Source organism: Cajanus cajan, chromosome 2 (assembly GCF_000230855.2).
Source record: "Cajanus cajan strain Asha chromosome 2, NIPB_CcT2T_4, whole genome shotgun sequence".
Lineage (NCBI taxonomy): Eukaryota > Viridiplantae > Streptophyta > Magnoliopsida > Fabales > Fabaceae > Cajanus > Cajanus cajan.
The window spans coordinates 51,297,457-51,321,770 of record NC_138518.1 but is presented as its reverse complement, the minus strand read 5'-3'; the positions used below and the strand labels follow the sequence as shown (position 1 = coordinate 51,321,770).

General features: G+C 37.9%; 2 protein-coding genes across 6 annotated transcripts; one reads left to right on the top strand and one right to left on the bottom strand.

Annotated features, from left to right (window-relative positions):
• Positions 1-9,293: 9,293 nt before the first annotated feature.
• On the bottom strand, positions 9,294-10,517 carry LOC109817690 (uncharacterized). Its single transcript, XM_020383019.2, has one exon. The coding sequence runs from the start codon at positions 10,515-10,517 to the stop codon at positions 9,294-9,296; it is 1,224 nt and encodes a 407-aa protein (XP_020238608.2).
• A 2,387-nt stretch (positions 10,518-12,904) lies between these two features.
• On the top strand, positions 12,905-17,750 carry LOC109817685 (putative disease resistance protein At5g66900). Of its 5 annotated transcripts, none has more exons than XM_029268686.2 (7): positions 12,905-13,133; positions 13,261-13,343; positions 13,424-14,084; positions 14,442-14,845; positions 15,113-15,474; positions 15,781-16,004; positions 16,116-17,750. In XM_029268686.2, the coding sequence occupies exons 3-7, from the start codon at positions 13,469-13,471 to the stop codon at positions 16,940-16,942; spliced, it is 2,433 nt and encodes an 810-aa protein (XP_029124519.2). In that variant the 5' UTR covers positions 12,905-13,133; positions 13,261-13,343; positions 13,424-13,468; the 3' UTR covers positions 16,943-17,750. The 5 variants fall into 5 exon arrangements, with proteins under 5 accessions (XP_029124519.2, XP_029124518.2, XP_020238604.2 ...); XM_029268685.2 differs by having other exon boundaries at positions 13,419-14,084; XM_020383015.3 differs by lacking the exon at positions 13,261-13,343.
• The last annotated feature ends 6,564 nt before the right edge of the window (positions 17,751-24,314 follow it).

Sequence of the window (24,314 nt, the reverse complement as noted above, 5' to 3'; positions counted from 1 at the left end):
TGGCGAACGACCATGCGGGAGGAATACAATGAATTTGCTGGGCCGGTTGGTGGATCAGGTTGCCGTGTTTTTGACATGGTTGAGACTTCCTCACGAATGCTTCACAGTCGGTGTTCATGGTCGGCCAATAGTACCCGGCGCGTAATAGTTTGGAGACGGTCGTCCTTGCTCCTGAGTGCATTCCACAGACGCCCTCGTGTACTTCTCTCATTACGTAGTCGGCCTCAGCGGGGTCTAGGCACTTGAGTAGCGGGGTAGAGAAGCTGCATTTGTATAACTGACCAGCGATGATGACATATCTGCTAGCTTGAGTTCTCAACCGTTTGGCTTCGGTTGTGTCATCCGGTAAGATTGTGCTGGTCAGGAATGCTTTAATGTCGGTACGCCAGTCTGGAGAATCGGTAGGGTCGGTATGATCGGCCTCGACACTTCCTACCATTTCCGACTCGACGCTGGGGTGGTCAATCTCTTGCTGGATGATGGTTCTTAGTTGGCCCGGCTTCTTAGTCGCGGCCAACCTGGCCAACTGGTCGGCCCGAGTGTTGTCTTCTCTGGGTATATGTTCGACGGACACCTCCTGAAAGTTTGTCTTCAGCTTTTGATAGGCGTGATAGTACCTCATCATGTTGTGGTCTTTCACTTGGAAGTTACCGCCTATTTGTTCGGCTACCACTTTCGAGTCCGTTCGGCATTTGACCTTTGACGCACCCATGTCCTCGGCCAATTTTAACCCAGCAAGCAAGGCTTCATATTCGGCTTGATTATTCGAAGCTTTGAATCGGAAGCGCAAGGATTGTTCTAGGGTTATCCCCTTCGGCCCCTCTAGAATTACTCCTGCCCCACTTCCTTGTCCGTTTGAGGAACCATCTACATGAAGAGTCCACCAAATTTCTTCGAAGTGTCCGTGCGGGTGGAGCTCATTTATGAAGTCTGCTAGGCATTGGGCTCTGATCGGTCCTCTCGGCCTGAAGGTAATGTCGAACTGTGAGAGCTCCATTGCCCAAGCCATCATTCTCCTGCCAAGCTCAGGCTTGCCCAGGACCTTAGAGATCGGGCAGTCAGTATGAACAACCACTCGGTGACTTTGGAAATAATGTCTCAGGTGCCGAGAGGTATGGACCAAACCTAGTGCTACCTTCTCTATCAGCTGGTATCGGGATTCAGGGGCTATGATGGAAATCTAATCCCCAAGGATCCCTTTGGAAGAAGTAAGACCAAGAAGGGTGAAGGGTGATCCAAGGTTGCTCACACATGAAGACCATTAGGCCTCTAACTAGGTCTATGGTTAGGAGGCTAGAGGAGGCTTCTATAGAGGAGGGAATACTAACATGGATGATGAAGAGGTAGATCTGAGGACAGATTCTTCCCAAGAAGGAGGGTATGATGGAGGACCATCCAAGGAAGAGGAATACATGAAGGCCATTGGACCTTTGACAAGGTCCATGGTAAGGAAGCTAGAAGAGACATCTAAGGAGGAGGTGCTTCTTAGACCCTTGCTCACCATGAGCATTGTGTACTTTTCTCCTTAGTAGTATCTTGAGTAGTCCCATTGTATATATTGTATATAGTAGACTTTGTATAGGATTGTTTTGCCTTTGTATTTTGGAGGCACCTTTTTCTTTTTAGAAGTAGGCATAGGAGTGGCATTAGTAGACTAAAGTGTGCTCCTAGCATTTTAGCCAAATATGGTCTTAGGATAAAGGTTTTACATATTGGACTCATTTAACTCCTAATTTTTCATAGATTTGATTTAGCTAGGTTCCATTCACATTGAATGAACCTAACTAAACCAAATGAACCATTTTCAAACCGGGTGGAGTTAAATGAAACCAATCAAAACCGTCCACACCTTTGTGTTCACACATTGTGTTCACATTGGTGCACACTTGGCCAAATGCTTGGACCTCTTTTCTCTTCTACACAAGGGCAGTTTAGGAAGGCTCAACCATGGTTCTTAGTGAACCATGGTCTAGTCTTTTCTTGCTCCCTAAGTTGGACGGACCCAACCATGGTTCCTAGTGAACCATGGTCTAGTCTAGCTTAACCCCTAGGTGGCCACGCCTATATAGCCTCAAATTTTCACTTGTATAACACTTTTGGCATTAATGAGAATTGAGTATTCAGATTAGAGATCAGATTTCTCTCCTCCCAAAAGTCCTAAATCTCTTTGTGCAAAACCAATCTCTTATCACTTTTCCAAAGACAAGTGTGGCGGGTTGAAGAATGCTTATCCCTTCACCAAGAGTGGCGCATTCTTGAGAGGTTTCCCCACCATCTTAAGGTGGCCGTGAGGTTCCTCCCTCCATTGGAGCCTTACACAAGCATTGGAAGGATTCTAGGAGCCAAAGATCTAGGGAAAGACTTGAAGGAAGCTACATCAATCCGGCCTCCTCCAAAGTTCTTCCATCATTTGGTATCAAGAGCTAGGTCTCCAAGTAATCCGAATTCCCTTGCTTCTTTGTTTTCTTTTTGTGAATCTTGCATAATCTTGCTTGAGTCTTGTTCTGTTCTCCTTGTCTTCTTTTCCTTTTCTTTGAGTCTTGGTATGTGCCTTGAGTGATTCTTGTGTCACACTTATAAATCTATAGAACTCACTCACATTGTCTTGCCTTTCTTGATTCATTTTTGCTAATTCTTGTGAATCAATCTTGGTATGTGCTGTAGGTACTCTTTGTTTGTCTTTCTATATGAATTAGGATTGTTTTTATCTTCTTTTGAATTCCTATGGTATTCGGTCTTAAAAGAAAGTTCAAGAAAGAAACAAGAATGCATGCTTTTTCTTTTTGTAATCTACTAGTTTTGTCTTAGTTGTCATGTGTAGTTCTTTTTTTGTCATTGCATCCGTGTTGTCCCATTTTCTTTTTCAATCTTGTTCAATGAAAGCCTGTTCTTGAATGTGTCATTGCTGGTTGCATGATTAAATCATTCTTAGAGTGCTCACCAATTAATTCCTATGCATGTTATTAGACCTAACATGTTCTAGAGTCATTTTTGTGAAATTCTTTGCTATTAGTTTCATAGCAATTGTTGACCAACAATTCTTTTGTGTGTCTTGTGCTTGCTTTGATTAAAGAAAACAGAGAAAGAAGTGCCTAGAAAACGTTCTTTAAGTGTGCTAAAAGAAGTGACAAAATGGAACAAAAACTAGTACTAAAAAGTGCTGAAAATTTTGCCTAAGTGCACTTGGAATTTCTCCTCTTCTTTCTCTTCTTTTCTCCACCACTTGGAAACCTTTGAATTTGTGATTGGCCTCTGTTTAAAGTGCTTAACATTCTGTGTTTAAAGAAAGAAAAGAAAAAAAAAAAAAAGAGAATTCAAAAAGAAAGGAACAAGAAAAGAAAACAAAAGAAACAAAAGAGCATAGAAAGATTCAAGTTGAAAAATTAGCAATTTGTAGCACTTGGCCTATTGTTTTTTTGTGCGAATTTTTGTATGTGGTTTCCTCACTGTCCAGTGGCTGAAAAGAGTTTTAAAAATCATCTTAGCATTGCACAAATTTTGTTTTTGGTTTTTGTAATCAAATCTAGTGCCATTCTTAGGAAAATCTTTTGAGTGCTAGCTTTGAAATTAGTCTTAATTGTTGCTTTGTGTCTTTTTGGCTCTCTTTGTTTGTCTCATCAATTTCCATTAGAGTTTTGCCCTTCCCAAATTGTGCTTTTCAGTTTTACTTCTTTGGCCTCTTTCCTCTCTTGTTTTGCTTGCTAAGCTTGGTGAAGTTATAGGCCTTGTTCAAGTCATTACACTTGGAAGGAAGGTATAATTGAGGCATGTGGTTGACCTCAAAGGAGTTTAGCCTTGAAGGAGGATTGAGGTACATAATTGCTGAGTGAAACACATTAAGAGAGGCTGACTTGTTTGCTCCTTGTGCAGCCAAAATTTGCTTTGAATTTGTAGGTGAAAATTGGTGGCAATTGGTGGCGGCCTTGGTGTAGATTGGTGGCGGTTTTGGTGTATCTTTGTGGCGGCCTTGGTGGAACCTTGTGGCTGTTTGTAAGACCTTGAAGAGGACTTGGTTCCAGCCAATTTGGGGCGTTTCCCTGGGGTTCAAAACTGCACCAAACTGTCCCAGCTGCCTTGGTGGAAGATAGGCCAAGAAGAACCATTGTTTTGTATTGACTATTTGAGTTGTAACTTCATAATTTTGTTGAATAGTTTTGTGTGATTTCTCTTGTATTCAACTTGCATTTAGGGGTGGCTGTTTGGACATTAAGTAAGCTCCACCACCTCCTAAATAGTCCTACTTAATTTCTATTAGCCTCGATTAGTGCTTGTGGAAGGGTCCCCAAAGGCTTTAAGTGCCACCTTGGGCTTCCACTAGGAACCGGCTAGATTTAGTTTTAGCTTTCATAAACCGGATTTCTAGGTTGGTGAAAGTGTCCCAAAAAGCCTTAGGTGCTACTTGGACTTTCACCTTAGGATAAGCGACTAGTATATGCTTTATTTGCTTTCATTTTAATTGTTTAGCTCCTAGGTTCGTTTAGAAGGCTTCTATTGCCTACTAGGGGTTTCGTGCACACACACACTACTTTACTTGTCTTGTGTGGAACTTTGTTTTGTAAGAAAAGTACAAAGGGGTTTAGTAATTTCCACTTGAAGAGGCTTGGTTATTAAGTGGCTCCTTGTAGCTCACCTCCCTTGATAGTGCAACTTGTATACTTAGACCTCTAAGTACTTAGTACTACACCAAACAAGCTTTTGTGAAAACTTTTATCACTCACTTTGCAATTTTCAAAGACTTGTGAAAACCTTTTACCTTGCAAAAATGAGTGATCATTCTCATAATAGTAGTGTGCATGGTCATCACTCCCCTAAGAGCCATAAGAGTACTAAGGAAGAACTTAGGGAACTTAAGGAATACATTAGAAAAAAAGAACTAGAAAATGAAAAAAACAATGAAACAATTAGAGAGTTGTTAAATAAACTTGTTGTGGGTGAGACTAGCAAACCCCACGGCCATGAGGGTCATGGACCTTCTAGGTCCAAAGGCTATCACTCGCACACACACTCACTAACAAGTGAAGGGTTGCATAGTAGTCATCATGATGATGGTTACTACCAAAGATCCCCTAGGCACCATAGGCCTAAGCATGAAACAACTCCTAAAGAACCTAGGTTTGACCTTCCTCCCTTCCATGGCAAGGATAGTGTGGATGACTATTTAGATTGGGAGATGAAGGTTGAACAACTCTTCACTTGCCACAATGTAGGTGAAGACCGAAAGGTTCCCATGGCTACTCTTAGCTTTCAAGGGTATGCCATGTATTGGTGGACTTCCCTAGTTAGAGAAAAACAAATTCATCATGAGCCTCCAATCCAATATTGGAATGAGCTAAGGAGTGCCTTGAGGAGAAGGCACATTCCTCCATACTTTGAGAGGGAGTTAATGGACAAGCTCCAAAGACTCCAACAAAGAAATTTGAGTGTTGAGGAATATAGGCAACAAATGGAGTTGCTTATGATGAGAGCGGGAATTAGGGAGGAAGAAAGAACCACCATAGCTAGGTTTCAAAGTGGCTTAAACCTAGAGATTAGGGATAAAGTTGAGCTATTGCCCTATAGAGACCTAAATGAACTAGTTCAACTTTGTGTGAGGGTAGAACAACAATTAAAAAGAAAACCTAGTTTTAGGAAGGAAACTACCCCCTACTCTAAGAAAGACTTCAAGAAGGAGGGTACCCCCTCCTATTCAAAGGATAAGTCACTAAAAGAGAAACCTAAGGAAAGACCTTCCCATGATACTAGGACTAGCTCCATAAAATGTTTTAAGTGCTTAGGAAGGGGACACATAGCTTCCCAATGCCCTACAAAAAAAACCATGATCATTAGGGGCAATGAGATCCTAAGTGAGGAGAGCACTTCATCTTCTTCATCCTCCTCAAGTGAAGAAGACGAAAGCCATAGTTCTAGTGAGGAAGCACCATGTGAGGGTGATCTATTAATTGCCCATAGATTGTTGACTAACCAACTTAAGGAACAAGACCAATCACAACGAGAGAATCTCTTTCATTCTAGATGCAAGATTTTCAAGAAAACATGTTCTCTCATTGTTGATAGTGGCTCTTGTAACAATTTTGTAAGCCAAAGGTTAGTTGATAAGCTTAACTTGACTACTATAGCCCATCCTAAATCTTACAAACTCTAGTGGCTTAATGAGGATGGACCTATAGAAGTCAAAGATCAAGTAAATGTGCCCTTTTCCATTGGGAAGTACAAAGATGAAATTTTATGTGATATCATTCCCATGGATGCAAGTCATATTTTACTTGGTAGACCGTGGCAACATGATAGACAAGCCATCCATGATGGTGTCACCAATAAGATCCGCCTAGTCCATCTAGGTAAAAAGCATACCTTGATCCCTCTTACACCTTCCCAAGTGTTAGAAGATCAAGTATTTATGAAATCAAAAAAAAGAAAAGAGGAGAAAAAGAAGGTTCTAGAGTTGGAGGGTAGTGTCTCCTCCAAGGAAATTGTTCCTAGAAGTCAATTTTTAATAAAACATTCTATCAAGAAATGTCTTCTAGTTGAACAACCTCTTCACCTTCTTAAAACTAAAAAGACACTACTCTTGGAAAAGAGTAAGGAGGATAGTGTCTCCTCCAAAAATCTTATGCAAAAGGAAAGTCACTTTTTAATTCAAAATAATTGTAAAAAGACTTTTCTTCTTCATAAAGAATTTAGCTCTTTTTCTACTGCTGCCACAACCTTAGAGCTTAAGATCCACCACCTAAATATTTTTGAAAATAATGGATCTCAAGTTCTTAGTCTTGTGAAGAAGAAGTGGACTTCACATAGTTCTACTTCTTATGCTACAACTTTGGTGGTGCCCAAAGTAGACGGCCATTGTCTATTTAGGACTTCTCCTACTTTAGTTGTTCTAATAAAGCACCCAACCTTTGGTTTATATTGTTTATCAGATACATCTCATGGTGTCTTATTTTCTACTTTTGATCTTAAGGGAAGTTCAAACTTCTTTGAACTTAATTTTACTACTTCCCTTCAAGACCAAATTAGATTCTATGACTTTTCTAAACTCTTTACACCCTCTTCCTTGATGTATCTAACATATAATATGATCAAGGGTTGTCTAGGTAGTTTCCTTATTATATTCACTTTATTTTCTTGTAGAAGCCTAGGTTACTACATAAGGTACTTTAGGCAAGATATCTTAGTATATAGGACTACTTCATTAGTTTGTTATAGTTTTAGCACTTTAACATTTTTAGGATTTAGTTTTACACTCAGACTACACTATAGTGAGGATCCTATTCTTATAGAACCCATCCTTCCTAGTCTAAGGACCCTTGCTAGGACTATAGAAGGAATTCCTCATAGGGTGCACTTTCCACATATGTTATATGAATATGTCATCCCTAATGCTTTATTTCTTATTTTCATTGTAGGTGATGCTATCTTTGTGGAAGGACCACTGGATTTGAGGACAAATCTTTTCGAAGGGGGAGGGTATGATGGAAATCTAATCCCCAAGGATCCCTTTGGAAGAAGTAAGACCAAGAAGGGTGAAGGGTGATCCAAGGTTGCTCACACATGAAGACCATTAGGCCTCTAACTAGGTCTATGGTTAGGAGGCTAGAGGAGGCTTCTATAGAGGAGGGAATACTAACATGGATGATGAAAAGGTAGATCTGAGGACAGATTCTTCCCAAGAAGGAGGGTATGATGGAGGACCATCCAAGGAAGAGGAATACATGAAGGCCATTGGACCTTTGACAAGGTCCATGGTAAGGAAGCTAGAAGAGACATCTAAGGAGGAGGTGCTTCTTAGACCCTTGCTCACCATGAGCATTGTGTACTTTTCTCCTTAGTAGTATCTTGAGTAGTCCCATTGTATATATTGTATATAGTAGACTTTGTATAGGATTGTTTTGCCTTTGTATTTTGGAGGCACCTTTTTCTTTTTAGAAGTAGGCATAGGAGTGGCATTAGTAGACTAAAGTGTGCTCCTAGCATTTTAGCCAAATATGGTCTTAGGATAAAGGTTTTACATATTGGACTCATTTAACTCCTAATTTTTCATAGATTTGATTTAGCTAGGTTCCATTCACATTGAATGAACCTAACTAAACCAAATGAACCATTTTCAAACCGGGTGGAGTTAAATGAAACCAATCAAAACCGTCCACACCTTTGTGTTCACACATTGTGTTCACATTGGTGCACACTTAGCCAAATGCTTGGACCTCTTTTCTCTTCTACACAAGGGCGGTTTAGGAAGGCTCAACCATGGTTCTTAGTGAACCATGGTCTAGTCTTTTCTTGCTCCCTAAGTTGGACGGACCCAACCATGGTTCCTAGTGAACCATGGTCTAGTCTAGCTTAACCCCTAGGTGGCCACGCCTATATAGCCTCAAATTTTCACTTGTATAACACTTTTGGCATTAATGAGAATTGAGTATTCAGATTAGAGATCAGATTTCTCTCCTCCCAAAAGTCCTAAATCTCTTTGTGCAAAACCAATCTCTTATCACTTTTCCAAAGACAAGTGTGGCGGGTTGAAGAATGCTTATCCCTTCACCAAGAGTGGCGCATTCTTGAGAGGTTTCCCCACCATCTTAAGGTGGCCGTGAGGTTCCTCCCTCCATTGGAGCCTTACACAAGCATTGGAAGGATTCTAGGAGCCAAAGATCTAGGGAAAGACTTGAAGGAAGCTACATCAATCCGGCCTCCTCCAAAGTTCTTCCATCAAGGGGCCTGAAGCAGTCGACTTACAAAGTATACCGGGACTTGGTTGCCCTCTTTTTCTTGTACCAAAGCCGAGCTGATCGCTTCATCTGAGACGGCCAAGTACACTTGAAGTGAGCACGAGGGGTCGGGTCTCATCAGGGTTGGCGGTGACGCTAAAGTTGCTTTCAGCACCGTGAAGGCTTCTTCACATGTCTCATTCCACGAGAAGGTCGAAGCCTTCCGCAAAAGCTTGGTCATCGGGCTAATCTTGTCGGCTAAGCGGGGGAGGAATCGGGACAGTGCGGCCAATCTTCAGGAGAGTCGTTGCATTTCCTTGAGGTTGCTCGGACTTCGCATGTCTAAGACAGCTCAGCATTTGTCTCGGTTGGCCTCTATCCCTCTGGCCGATAGCATGAATCCCAAAAATTTTCCTCCTTTGACTCCAAAGGTGCACTTTTTGGGATTGAGCCTCATGTTATGCTAACGTAGCTCTCCAAAGATTTCGGCTAGGTCGGATAGGTGATCAGCCACTGAGTTCGACTTCACCACCATGTCGTCGACATAGATTTCAATATTGCGCCCTATCTGCCTCTCAAACACCTTATCCATCAGCCTTTGGTAAGTTGCACCGGCGTTTTTAGTCCGAACGACATGACTTTATAACAAAAGTTTGCGCTCTCGGTGATAAATGCCGTCTTTTCCTCGTCGGCCAGGTGCATCTTTATCTGGTTATAGCCGGAGTAGGCATCGAGGAAGGTAAAAATAGAGTGCCCGGACGAGCCGTCGACCAACCGGTCAATACAAGGGAGTGGATAAGCGTCCTTGGGGCAGGCCTTGTTGAGGTCTGTATAGTCGGTGCACATCCTCCATTTCCCAGTTGACTTCTTGACCAACACTACGTTGGCCAGCCAGGTCGTGTACGTGACCTCCCTTATGAATTTGGCTTGCAACAGTTTCTTTACCTCGGCATCGGCGGCCTTTCGCTTCTCGTCGCCCATTTTTCTCTTCTTTTGTGCTACTGGTCGGGCGTCTCGGCATACAGCAAGCCGATGGCAGAGAAATCGGGGATTTATTCCTGGCATGTCTGACGCTGCCCATGCAAATAGGTCTTTGTTGTCTCGGACTGCTCGCTTAATTTCACCCGCATCGGCTTCGCTCAATTGGGACCCCATCTGGGTGACTTGTTCATGCCTCGAACCGAGTTGAAATGAAATTAGGTCTTCGGCGGGTTCGATTCGCTCTTCTTCACCCAACCGAGGATCAAGATCAATGCCTTCGGTCGTCTCCTGCCTGACTACATTCACCCGGTTCGTTGTCGTTGGGGTATCGGTAATAGGCTTTACTTTCAAACTGGAGAGGTAGCATTCTCTTGCTGTTTTCTGGTCGGCGTGCACGGTGATTACCTGCCCATCCCTCGACGGGAATTTCATGCATAGGTGGGGTGTCGAAACAATAGCCCCTAACGCATTGATCGACGGTCGGCCTAAAAGAACGTTGTATGATGTGTTTGCGTGCACCATAATGTAACGGATTTTTATCTCGCGGCAAGACTTTTGATCGAACCCGAAGCGGGTATACAAGTCGATGCTTCCCCTGGTCATCACTCTTTCGCCTGAGAAGCCGACCAATGGTTCGTGGTATGGCTCTAGGCTCTCCTGCAGGATTCCAAGCTGCACGAAAGTGTTCCAGTACAAGATGTCGGCCGAGCTTCCCTGGTCGACCAATGTTTTCTTCATGATGCAGTTGTGCATTTCGACCAAGATCACCATGGGGTCGTCCTGTACGGGGTCAACGCCACAGAAATCCCGGTCGGAAAAGGTTATAGGCGGCATTCTCGGCATCCTCGACTGGTTCACACTATTTACTGATCGGACGGCGCGGAGGTGTTGTTTTCGTGCTGAAGAAGTGGACCCTCCTCCGGCGAAACCTCCGACTATTGTGTTGATCACCTTCCGTGGTCGGTCATTGTCTTCCCTGGGGCACTGCGATCGATCTTGCCTTTCGGGCGAACGCGATCGGCGACGTCGGTCTCTTGGCAGACGAGCTTCGCGGGAGTGGTGGTCTCTTTCCCTTGACTGGTGGTCTTGGGGGGGTGATAAAGCTTCTTAGGTGACCCTGCTTGATAAGGTCCTCGAGCTTGTCCTTCAGCGCTGAGCATTCTTCGGTGGAGTGCCCCCTGTTTCGGTGGAATCGGCACGTCTTGGCCTTATCGGCTCTAGGGGGCGTGTTCGCCCTCTTCGGCATCGCAAGGATCTCTGATGCGAGGGCCTGTTCCATTACTTTGGCTCTACTCGCATTGAGGGGAGTATACGCCGTGTAGCGAAGTCCTCTCGGGGGGCGAGTATTTGGGGGCTCGACGTTCGTTTTCTTTACTTGCTCTCGGCCAGATTCTTTTCAGCTATAATTTTCTTCGACCCTGGCCTGGTTCCGGGTCTCTGCAAGCTCTTCCATTTGCATGTACTTCTCGGCTCGGCGCCGGAGGTCGTTCATATCGGTTGGCGGCTTCTTGCACAAGCTGTTAACGAATGGTCCCGGCCTGAGGGTCGTGTTTAGCCGGTCCAGTGCCACGGCAGGATTAAGATCACCAATCTCCATTGCAATCTTGTTGAATCGGTCCATGAAGCTTCTCAGGCTTTCCTTCTTTTCTTGACGAACCCCCGCCAAGGCTAAAGAGGTCGTCTTGTAAGGCTTGCTCGTTGCGAATTGTAGGGTGAACTGGGACGATAATTCGCTGAACAAGTCAATGGAGGCGCTCGGCAGTCTCGTGAACCAACTCAAAGCCCTTCCTTTCTGCGACATGGGAAATATCCGGCACAACGCCGAGTCGTCTTGAATGGAGAGGGTTGCTTGAGTCAGAAAAACGTTCAAGTGTTCCTCGGGGTCAGACGACCCGTCATACTTCTCGATCGGCATGCTCTTCCAATGGTCCAACAGTGTTTCCTCCATTATTCTACGAGAGAAGGGGTGCCTCAGGGAGTGAGTGGGGGCGTCGGCCTTGTTAGCTATCAGAGAGGTGACCGGTGTTCGGGTGACCTGATCAGTCGGGGCGTGATAGGCGGACTCTTCCGCCAGCGTGGGAGTGGATGGAATGTAAGTTTGGTTCAGGTTTCGGAGCTCGACATTTTGTCGACGTAGCTCGGCCAGCTCGCGGGCATCGACTTCTCTCTGCCTTCGGATGGCCGCCATTTCCTCGCGTAAAGCACGCAAGTCATCTTGGAAGTTGGGTTGTTCTTGGTCAGTATTCGGCTGCACCTGTTGTACCACAGGCTCCGGTTGGGTCTGAGGCATTCCGTACGGGTAGCGCTCTCGGTTGGTCATGACGGGATTATCTTGGGGGTTAGGGATCGGCTGAGTCGTTGTTGTTTGTCCTTTACGGGTAACTACCATGTCTTGGTATCAGTTGGTAGGGTAAAAAGGGGCTAAAATGTCTCTTCGGCCCCACGGTGGGCGCCAAATGTTCCTGTGTTAGGATACACACTTCACTTATCCTTGTTGTAGCAGGTCTGATCCTGGGACTCGGTCTTCTCGTTCCTATCCGGGTAGTCCGATGTTAGGGGGGGTGTGCCTGCAAAGACACTCCAACGCTCAAGTAAGTGCTCGGCGTAATAAATGCGGTAGTTGAAAGTTGGTTACGTACCTCGAAGGTGGTCTATTTATAGTGTTTCTTATTGGGCCGTGATTAGGAGCTGGGCCTCGGAAAATTAGGGGGCTAATCTGGCTTATTCCTTTAATTAATCCTTTCGTAATCATACTGGTGGAGTCTCGGGGCTCGGCCGACTAGACCGACCCCTTTTGTTTGGTAAGTGGTCGGTGTCTTCAGGTAGTGGTTTCGGTTTGGATTGGGTTCGGGTGTTCGGTGGGATCGGTCGGGTTGGCTTCGGTCCATACAGTATAATTCTTAAGAGTATAAATGTCTTTTAAATACACACATTTTTCTTTCTTGGGTACTTCAATGCTTCTCTTAATCCTAAAGCGATTAAAAATCATCCAAAAGACACAGTTTTAGTGTCCTAGTACACTAACTTGCGGAACGAATAATGCATGTTAAAATAGTATCACTGTAGTACACGATTTTAATAATATTTAATGTCACATCACAATTCACAGGAAAGTGACTAATTTTAAAAATAATAATAATAAATAATTAATGTGACTTTATTTTTTTGGTAATTAATTAATTAATGTGACTTTGGAGTTTACCTAACGGCACTGGGAGAGTAAAGTTTACCCCAGATGAGACTTTACGCGTCGGAAAGAAGAACCGAGGAAACAAATCAGCAACATATTAGGAATCTTCTTCATCGGTCTTGCCCTGATACTTTATAAACGTTCGTTTTTGGTACCAATTTTCGAATCTATCAAATTGAGATCCTCACGAGAACTCGAATAAATTGCGCTCATACCCCTTAACAAGACACAAAGTCACGAATTTCGTGGTTGTTTCACAGGTACGCAAACTGTCTCTTTCATCTTCTGAACTTGCAATTTGAGAATCAAGATTTCCTCTGTCCAATTTTAATTTTTGAATCTTGACCCTTAATTTTATTTTACGATTTTATAAAATTAATATAATAGAAGGGAAAAAAAAGAAAAGAAAAGAAGAAGCCAGGTCATGGCTACACCCTTGACTGTGTGAAGTGTGACTTCAGTGAATCCAGGTCCCAATTTGAGACACTCATAAACAACGTTGACTTTAATTTTCCTTTCATAACTTGTATCTCGTTTGATTGTAGAATAGGAAGCATACTAAGAGAGTGAGAGAGGAGACAAAGGTTGGTTTTTCATGGAAGATACCACACAGCGTGTTGTCCTTCCAAAACTATTTCAAGAGAGATTAAGGATGATATCGGAAATAGTGGAGAAGGGTCAACGGAGTGAAAGCAACAAGCAAATACTGAGGTCAACGCTCAAGGATATGACTCCTGTGGTGCAGGAGATCAAGCAGTATAACGAACACTTGAACCCACCCAGACAAGAAATCAACACTCTTATTGAAGAAAAAGATGCAGAGGAGGAGCTTGTGTGCAAATGCTTCTCCAAGTGTCTCTCTTGGTTTCTGTGCAGATTTGGGATCAAGAGGGGTGGTTCATTTGCTGGTGGTGACAAGCAAGCTCTTGTGGCAAAAGATGTTGAAGAGACACTTTACATGATGAAAGAAATTCTTGAGCTTCTTAGCAAAGAGAATTTTGAGCAGAAGCTTGGTGGTGTTGGAGGACCTATCAAGCGTCCTTTTTGTGTTCCTGAAAACCCAGAATTCACTGTTGGGTTGGATGTGCCGTTGAGTGAGTTGAAGATGGAGGTTCTCAGTGATGGTGTGTCAGTTGTTGTGCTCACTGGGTTGGGTGGAATGGGAAAAACCACTTTGGCTACGAAGCTCTGTTGGGATGAAAAAGTCAAGGGTAAGTGTTGACTCCCTTTTGTTTCTTTGATGTATGATGAATTGGTTGACTAGTTCTTCTTTTAGATGATTTCATCACGGCCCCTCTTTTCTGTAAGTATTTTGTCATCAATTAGTAGTTAATATCAACCATGTCTTAACATTGAAAGAAAAGTAGTATCAGAAAGAGATGGCAAAAAAAATATTGCAAAGTTGCAGACATGGCATGCAATTTATGTCTTAAAACATATTTAAGCTTAAATAATGAGTTATGCGGTTGCAATATATGCTCACAATGAAATGAATACCTTACATAATTCATTCTGAATGGTACAATACATTGAATGCTGTGTTTACAGATCTTTTTGGTTTGGCTTAGGTAAATTCAAGGAAAATATTTTATTTGTCACCTTCTCAAAAACACCCAAGTTGAAGATTACTGTGGAGAGATTATTTGAACACTGTGGATACCAGGTGCCTGATTTTCAAAGCGACGAAGATGCAGTTAATCAATTGGGAAGTTTGCTGAGGCAAATTGGTAGAAGTTCAATGTTGTTGGTCCTGGATGATGTTTGGCCTGGCTCAGAAGCCCTTGTCGAGAAATTTAAAGTCCAGATACCAGATTATAAAATTTTGGTGACTTCTAGGGTTGCATTTCCTAGATTTGGCACCCAGTATATCTTAAAACCACTTGTTCACGAAGATGCAATAACCCTTTTCCGTCATTATGCTCTCTTGGAAGAATGCGTTTCAAGTATTCCTGACAAAGAACTTGTCCAAAAGGTAAGAATCATATGGGAGTTATCTATACTTGTTCCTTTTGTCTGAGGTCAAGTCATTCAATTGAAGTAGATATCACAAGATTGGATATCAATACTTGGAAGTGGGAACCTTTTTCTCTCATTTTTAGCAACTTATCATTGAACTAACATAGATGAAAAATAAATTAGAAAACCATGTTTTGATCCCCTAAAAATAACATGTTACTTGCAGCTTGGATGCCTAAGTCATAGCAATTTGATTGTTGAATATTTTTGGCTGCAAATACAGGTTGTGAGAAACTGCAAGGGTTTACCACTTGCCATCAAATTGATTGGAAAATCTCTCTGTCATCAGCCTTCTGAGTTGTGGTTAAAGATGGTGGAGGAATTGTCACGGGGTCATTCTATACTTGATTCTAACATTGAATTGCTAAATTACCTCCAAAAGATCTTAAATGTCTTGGAAGATAATACTATCATCAAAGAGTGCTTCATGGACCTAGGGTTATTTCCTGAAGACCAAAGAATTCCTGTTACTGCTCTCATTGATATGTGGGCAGAGTTATATAAACTAGATGATGACGGCATAGAGGCAAAGACCATTATCAACAAATTAGATTCCATGAATCTGGCTAATGTCTTGGTAGCAAGGTACAACTGCTTATATTTTCGTCTAAGCTACTTAATCCTAATATATACAACAAATAACATGAATTTGTCCTGCATAGAACGAGTAATTCAATGGCTTGGATAGCATATGTGAGAAGTATATGTTTCGTGATATAATATTCCAAAGTGAAATTAAGCACCTTACTTTTTATAACTGCATTTATTCTTGTGAAGTTATTTTGAGGACACAAGTTGAAATTCATATTTATTCTTTTTGGTCGAGAGCATTTTTATAATCTTGTGAGAGAATTTTTCTTTCTTAAGGAATTAATTTTGCTTATTTACCAGGAAAAATGTTAGTGACACAGACAATTACTACTACAATAACTACTTTATTGTCCTTCACGACCTTCTGAGAGACCTTGCAATTTATCAAAGCACCCATGAGCTATTGGAACAGAGAAAAAGATTGATTATCGAGATAAATCAAAATAAACCTGAGTGGTGGCCTGGGGAGAAGTCAAAACAGAAACCCCAACAGGCTGCTGCCCACACATTGTCGATATCAGCTGGTGAGTTATACTTGCACCTTTTCTAAACTTTCAATTTACAAAGTAAAAACTTACAGTGATCTTCCATTCATTTCTCTTGCACAACTAATGCCATATGGGTTGTGTTTGCAGATGAAAATTGCACTTCATATTGTCCCCAAATGCAACTAGCTCAAGTTGAGGTTCTCATTTTTAATCTTCGAACTAAGCAGTATTCCTTTCCAGATTTCATGAAAGAAATGAGTAAACTGAAAGTTCTGATAGTCACAAATTACAGTTTCCATCCTTCTGAAATGAAAAATTTTGAACTACTCAGCTCTTTATCTAACCTGAAAAGAATCAGACTAGAGCAGATTTCTGTTCCTTCCTTTGTCACAGTGAAGAATCTTAAAAAGTTATCCTTCTACTTGTGTAATTTGAGACAGGCATTTGAAAACTGTGACATGCTAATTTCATATGCATTTCCAAATCTTGAAGAGTTGAATTTTGACTATTGCAAAGATATGATGGGATTGCCTAAGGGGCTCTGTGATATCATCTCCCTGAAGAAGCTCCGTATTACTAATTGCCACAAACTCTCTGCACTGCCGCAAGAAATTGGCAAGTTGGAGAATTTGGAACTCCTAAGTCTAAGTTCCTGTACTGATTTGGAAGGGATACCAGACTCTGTTGGAAGGCTTTCAAATTTACGACTTCTTGACATCTCAAACTGCATAAGCCTTCCTAATTTACCGGAGGACTTTGGTAATCTGTCTAATCTACAAAATCTCTACATGACAAGTTGTGGAAGGTGTGAATTACCATTCTCGGTCACTAATCTTGAGAAGTTAAAGATGGTAATATGTGATGAAGAGACAGCTGCTTCATGGGAACCTTTTAAACAAATGCTTCCCAATCTAAAGATAGATGTTCCTCAAGTTAATGTTAACTTGAATTGGCTTCATACAATTTCCTCCTAACACTTCATGAAATTCAGGTTGTCTTTCCAAGAGACATTGATCACACCAGAAAGCAAAAAGAACAAAAAACAGTTTTCACATTGAATTATGGTGAAATGAAACGTCCCTATTAACCATTGCTGAAGGGGATTTACTGTTAGGGAATTCATCAAACACAAAACATTTATGAATATCCAAGTTCAAAGAGATTATCAATTATGTGATCAGCTAGGATATCCATCCTTTTATGTATCCATCAATTGGAAAAGACAGCTTGAGTTGAGTGGCAACTCACTATGTCTCCAGCATCTACTGTGGGAATGACACAACTAAGCAAGGGTCCAAGGTCATGCAAATCTTTATTCTAGTAGCAATGTGCTTACTTGTCTTTATAAAAGCTGCAATGTCTTGGAGAACATAAGACCATTAAATGTTTTAAGGACCTAGGTTTTTTTCATCTGAAGACCAGAGAATCCCCATGATACCAGTGCAACAGAGAAAAATTATGAACTGGTCAACCTGAACATGGCTGATTTTCGTTGTTACAAGGTAATGTGGGATGGCCTTAAGTAATTTGATGTGCTGTATGATAATCATGTAAGGCCACTTATAACTGTAAACAGGAACGAGAACTCTGTAATATTGGTTAGTTTTTCCGCATGGGGAGCAAGAGGCAAATGAATTCTGACGAAGAAAGTGAGAAAATGGCGTGAAAAAAGGAAATAGAAAGGAAGGAAATGAGATGATAATATGAATATTTTAACATCTGTTTGAGAGGAGAAATAGGAAGCTTTTTCCGTCGGATATTAAAAAACACTTCCCTTTAAAATTTGCATGAAATGGGAGAGAAATGATTTTTTTTTAATTTCTTAAAAATTAATTTTCTTTCTATAACAAAATTAAAAAAATATTTAAAAAAATAGTAAATGTATTATTTTCAAATAATACAAAATATTTTTATATTATTTTCTATTTTCTTTTTCACTTGTCCATATAAGTGGAGAAAAAATTACTTTCTTTACTCTTTTTTTTTAAACATTTGTTTTACTTATAATTCAAGCAAAACAGTAGTGCTGAAGGGTATACAGTGTTCTCCATAAACAAGTAAATTAAAAGTTTCACTCATGACATCTACCTGCAGACAAAGGTAATTTCTTCTTGCCTTTCAATTATTTTCTCTTAGATCTTAGATAAATCTGATTTGAGTGCGTCAAAACCTTTTCTCAGCAAATCCAGCGTGCGGTTGAAGAACTTGCAGAAGTTTCTTTTTCAATGTCCAATGTGTGAATGAAGCATTTGAAATTTGCTATATCCAAGATTCGGATTTGACGAAAAATTTGGTGTAGATGAACTTTGACTACTGCATTGTGGAGCCATAAGTGATTCAATCTAATCTCAACTTCAATTGCATTCGCAAAACTGGGTTTGACTACAGAATAAAGAGGGGGACAAAATAAGAACAATATAAATGAGAAAGTTACAATAATAAGAATTATCTATACTAATAATAAAAGAGATTTTCTTATTTAATAACTATTTTTATCTTTTTTATTTTACTCTCAATAATTATATACAACCTCTAATAATTATACAAACTACTTGGATAAATTTATTAATATTTTTTTAAAGGAGGTATGTAGTGTTTTTTTTTTTCTTTTTCTGGCTAGCCATTATAAAGACTTTCAAAAAATTGAAAAGAAACTAGAATAAGAAACATTTAAGGAGCTTTCATCTCAATGTGGTTCCATGACTCTTTCAAATATGCACTGTGAAAATGACGTTGCATGCTTGCAACTTCTATATCCATTGTGCGTGGGTAACTGAAAATTGGAATTCGTCCATTCGGTTCTCAAAGGCAATAAGTGAATAAACATTACACAAGTCAAAAGAATGTACTATTGTGTCTTTTACAAATTATTTCATCCTTATACTCGTCTAAGATTTGGGAGCAAAATCGATTTAGACTTTCCCCTTTCATTCTATCAAGGATCAGTTTGTATAAAATTTAAAAAAAAAAAGGTGTTTTTAAAAACATACTACATCCTTATACATAAGAAACCTTTTAGTTCCCTTCCACCCCCCCTCCCCCCCCCCCCCCCCCACACACACACTCTTTTAATTGTCAATTGCATGAATAATATTTTTATTTAATTAACCATTCAATTAGATAAGAGGTAATAAATATTTAAAATTAATTAGGTAAAAACTTGAAGAAGATAAATAAACAAATGTCTCTCTTTCAAACATTACTTAATTAGGTGAAAAATGATCAAGTGAAAAGAGAGAAGACTAATTGAAGAGATGTTAAAGGTAATTTTGAAAAAATAGTTTAAATTATTGAAAAATTTAATGCTCTTAAATAAATTAACTAATTTTCTTAAAGGGTTCAATTTAGTTGAAATAATCTTATAATTAGGGACAAAAGTAATAAATTTTAAAGAAGAGTTGTTTTTTATTAAAAAAATATTATTATTTTTAAAATCAGTTTAGAAAATTACTTATTGGACTAGTTTATTTAAAATATTAAAAAAAGTGATTAACAACAAGTGATTTTTTTTAAAAAAGTAGGCAGAAGTTGTTTCTTAAAACAATAGAAAATTGTTTTATCCTTAAAAATCAATTTAGACAAATACATAAAAAAATATAAAAAATTAAAAAAAGTTAAACAAGCCAACTGAATATTTCATTAAAAACTATTTTAAAGAAAACCTTAAGCAAGCATGTCTATATCTAGTTTTCAAACGTTCGAACTCCGAACAATAGTCTTTCAAACACTTGTATAAGACTTGGTAGTGCACACAACGTTCAGGCCTTTGTGACCCTATGCGTGTGTGTATGTTTGGCAAAATTTGTAACTTTAGTTAGCTTGTCACGAACGCAATGTACATGTTTAGCAAAAAAAAATAAAAAATCATTCCATTGAGTAGTATGAATCATTCAATCGAACTTTAGTTGAAACGAAAATTAGATGATTGTTATTTTTATTTATTTACTTTTTATTTTTAAAGTTGGTTTGAAAAGTTAAGTTCTTGTTAACTTAACTTTCTAACTATAATCTAAACATACACTACTTGTCCAAAGCATGATGTGGTACTGTTCTTGTTATCGAGCCACGTTTAGTTTTGACTTTTTGTCAAGTCAGTTATTTAGCTTCCTAGAATGTAAGAACTTGTTATTAACATCTGATTTGTTAATTAATTTTACTTTTATCTAGTGATTTCATTTTCCTTGTTATTATGTTATTATTTGGAATTGGTTCTCTATATAAAAAGCAACAACTCATTTGTAATGAGTATCACTTTAGTAATTAAAGAGCTAGCTCTTCCTTCATATTGTGTTATGTTCTTATTATTTTTACTCTTTAAATAGTTAAGATTGAGTGTAACCAAGGGGAGTGAGAGAGTATAAACCAATAGATTAAGTCCAAGGGAAACCCAAGGAAGCAGTAATTTAAAAACCGGACCGAACCGGCTGGTCGGACAGGTTGGACCGGGAACCGGTGGTCCAGCCGGTCCGAATCCTAAGTTAGATCGGTTATGCAGTCGACCCGTTTCAAACTGGATTGAACCGGTCAATTTTCCGGTTCAACCGGTGAACCGGTGGGTCAATCCGGTTCAACCACTTTTTTCTTTTTTTTTTTTTTAAATTTTTTTAAGGGACCATAAACCACAAAAATAATAATGAAAATTGAATCTCTTAATGGAAAAACAAGGAGTCTTATTATATATAACAATGACTACTTGGTCTAATATATTTTTTTGCAATATATACAACTTAAATAACTTTTATCGTATATTATTAATTTTAAATTATATATTTAATAATATAATATCTATATAAATATTACATATATTATTTTGTGATATTAATTGCTAGCATATTATATATGTACATATTATTTATATTTTTAATTTGTATTAATATACCGTTTAACATGTAATTTTTTATGTATTTTTTTACAAAATAAAAATAAATAATTTTAAATAAGATAGAAAAATTGAAATTTAAAATAAGATATGAATTTATTAAAATTTATAAGTATAAAATATGTTTAATATGAATATTTTTTAATAAAAATAAATAAAAATCAAGTCATGCGGTTCAACAAATGACTCACCGGTTCAATCTTTGACCCACTGACCCAGTACTTTAACCGGTTCGATGACCGGTCCGGTAAAACTATGCAAGGAAGTGTGGTAGAGATCCTTTTCTTTTTATTTGCTTTTTGCAGCGACTGAAAATTAATGACATCTAAAAATTTAGTTCAGCCCTCAATTCCATGCTTTGATGGTCACTACCATCATTGGAGCATATTGATGAATTTTTTTTATTGAGATCTAAGGAATACCAGCATGTTGTTGAATCTAGAGTAGCAAAACCAATGGTTGGAGTCGTGTTGTCATCAACACAATAGGTTGAACTAGATGAATTAAAGCTGAAGGATAAGACTAATTTTATTTTTTTTTTAAGTTGGATAAAACATTTTGGGAACATCGTCTCATTTGATGACAACTCAAAAGTTCAATTCATGGGAAAAGGGAGTGTCCAAATAAATGCAAAAGGAAATGCTAAGTAAGTTATTTCTAATGTTCTCTTTGTTCCAAATTTGAAAACTAACTTTAGCGCAATAGGCATTTGAAATTTGTTGCCCATAAAATATACTTAAGACAAATATATTTTACTGTAATAATAATAATAATAATGAACAGAGTGTAAATACTGAATTCAAATAATTAGATTTAAACAATTATCAACTTGATCTTTGTTTTTAACAGTTTGAAAGGATACAAATTGATTTGAGAGAATATGAAATAAATTAGCTATTTGGAAATTAAAACTAAAAAGAGATTGGTTAAGATTCAAACATTAAAAACCTTATAGTTGTGATTTTTGTCCTCGATCCCTTGGATGGATTTTACTAATTATAAAATCTTTATTGCCAATTTATTTATAAAATTGTTAATAATTCTTGATCTAGAAAGTCAATAGTATTTACCTTAGAAAAACCTTAAATTGATTATAATAGATTTATTTATAAAATAAAACATAGAAACATAAAATTAAATTAATAAATTAATTTAATATTGAATTAAGAAAACAAATTTGATCATGTAAATTTCCAAAATTCAATTATTTCAGGGTTTTATTAATTAAAAGAGTTTAATCATGTACTTTTAATTAACCGAGATAAGAATATAAAACACTAAAATAATATGACAATTAAGAAAAATAATTCATTCAATTCATTATTAGGAATTTACAAGAAACAATTACACCACAATTCTAAATCAAGAAGACCAGCTAGAAAAGATAGGTGAATAACCCAACATGATTCTAAAATTCATTAAACATAGGAAGAGAACTGTCTAAAATGGGAAGAATCATTCTTTAAGGATTTGGCTTTTAGTCTCTTACAAAATCCCAATCAACAAAAAATAGAAGAGAGAGAAATAAAAAATGAACCTGAAACTAAAAATTAGGTGATTACAATCTACTTTTGACACTTTTATTTATAATTAAAATTAGAACAATCTTACAAGAACAATCATGCTTCTAAGCATGGGGATCATAGTTTTAAAAACCGGACCGGTCATCGAACCGGTTAAGGTATTGGGTCAGTGGGTCAAAGGTTGAACCGGTGGGTCATTGGTTGAACCGCATGACTCGATTTTTATTTATTTTTATTAAAAAATATTCATATTAAATATATTTATACTTATAAATTTTAATAAATTCATATCTTATTTTAAATTTAAATTTTTTTATCTTATTTAAAATTATTTTTATTTTTATTTTGTAAAAAAATACATAAAAAAAATACATGTTAAACGGTATATTAATACAAATTAAAAATATAAATAATATGTACATATATAATATGCTTGCAATTAATATCACAAAATAATATATGTAATATTTACATAGATATTGAATTATTAAATATATAATTTAAAATTAATAATATACTATAAAAGTTATTTAAGTTGTATATATTGCAAACAAATATATTAGAACAAGTAGTCATTGTTATATTTAATAAGACTCCTTGCTTTTTCATTAAGAGATTCAATTTTCATTATTATTTTTGTGATTTATGGTCCCTTAAAAAATTAAAAAAAAAAAAAAAGTGGTTGAACCGGTTTGACCCACCGGTTCACCGGTTGAACCGGAAAATTGACCGGTTCAATCCGGTTTGAAACGGGTCGACTGCATAACTGATCCAACTTCAGATTCGGACTGACTGGACCACCGGTTCCCGATCAAACCGGTCCGACCGGCCGGGTCGGTCCGGGTTTTAAAACACTGATGGGGATGCATGTTCTAACTCAGGGTGTGTTTTATCCGAGCATTATTGCATTAGGTATGCACATCCATGTATAATGCTTCAACCATGTTTTTCATTTTTTTTTTCTTTATTTGGACGAATTCCCTCTTTTGTATTCTTTTACCCATTTGTTATACACTTATAAACTAAAAGAAGTGAACTTTGCCAACAAAAATAACCAGGAAAAATATTAATTAATAATATGATATAATGCAACAAATTGAGGGTTTAACAATAAATAATAATGTAACTCAATTTGGTCCAACTTGACAAGCAAACAAATTAGGTTGGACCAATGTGAAAGTCAGATCCGACCCATTTCTCATGCTTGGCTTGATAGGTTGAGTTGGACTCTTCCATTTAACAACTCTATAAGTAAGAGTACTTAGAACTTTCTCAGTTTCACTTTATCTCTAGTCTAATTCTCTTTTTATTATTTGAATCCTAACTTCTCCACAAACTCCCATCTATTAGCAGTTGCCAACTTTTTTATGATGTGTTGTTACCTTTATTAATCACTAGATGAAAAAGAAACACTTCATGCCTTTTTAATTTTTTAAAATAAATTAAAAAAAGTAAATAATGAACTGGATAGTTATTTATTATGTAAAAAGTGGGTAATTACTTATAAAAAATAAATAGTTTAAGGCTAAAAATACCTTAACAAATTTGTTTAAATTTTTAAATAAATTAAAAAAAATAAAATGATCCATATAAAATAGAAATAAACACAATTACTAAAGGACATCGTTTTTTATTATTATTATTATTTTTATAATGCATCAATCTAGGTTGTAGTCTTGTACATAGTTTTAAAAATCGAACCGGTCATCAAACCGGTTAAGGTACTGGGTCAGTGGGTTAAAGGTTGAATCGGTGGGTCACTAGTTAAATCGCATGACTCGATTATTATTATTTTTTTTAAAAAAAATATTCATGTTAAATATATTTTATACTTATAAATTTTAATAGATTCATATCTTATTTTAAATTTTAATTTTTCTATTTTATTTTTAAAAAATTATTTTTATTTTGTAAAAAATACATAAAAAATTACATGTTAAACTG

Excerpts from the sequence above, each read along its gene's own strand:
- LOC109817690 (XM_020383019.2), bottom strand. The coding sequence starts at position 10,517 with ATGCCGCCTATAACCTTTTCCGACCGGGATTTCTGTGGCGTTGACCCC.
- LOC109817685 (XM_020383015.3), top strand. The coding sequence starts at position 13,469 with ATGGAAGATACCACACAGCGTGTTGTCCTTCCAAAACTATTTCAAGAG. Across the intron at positions 15,475-15,780 it reads GCTAATGTCTTGGTAGCAAG|GAAAAATGTTAGTGACACAG; the intron begins GTACAACTGCTT and ends CTTATTTACCAG. Across the intron at positions 16,005-16,115 it reads CACATTGTCGATATCAGCTG|ATGAAAATTGCACTTCATAT; the intron begins GTGAGTTATACT and ends TTGTGTTTGCAG.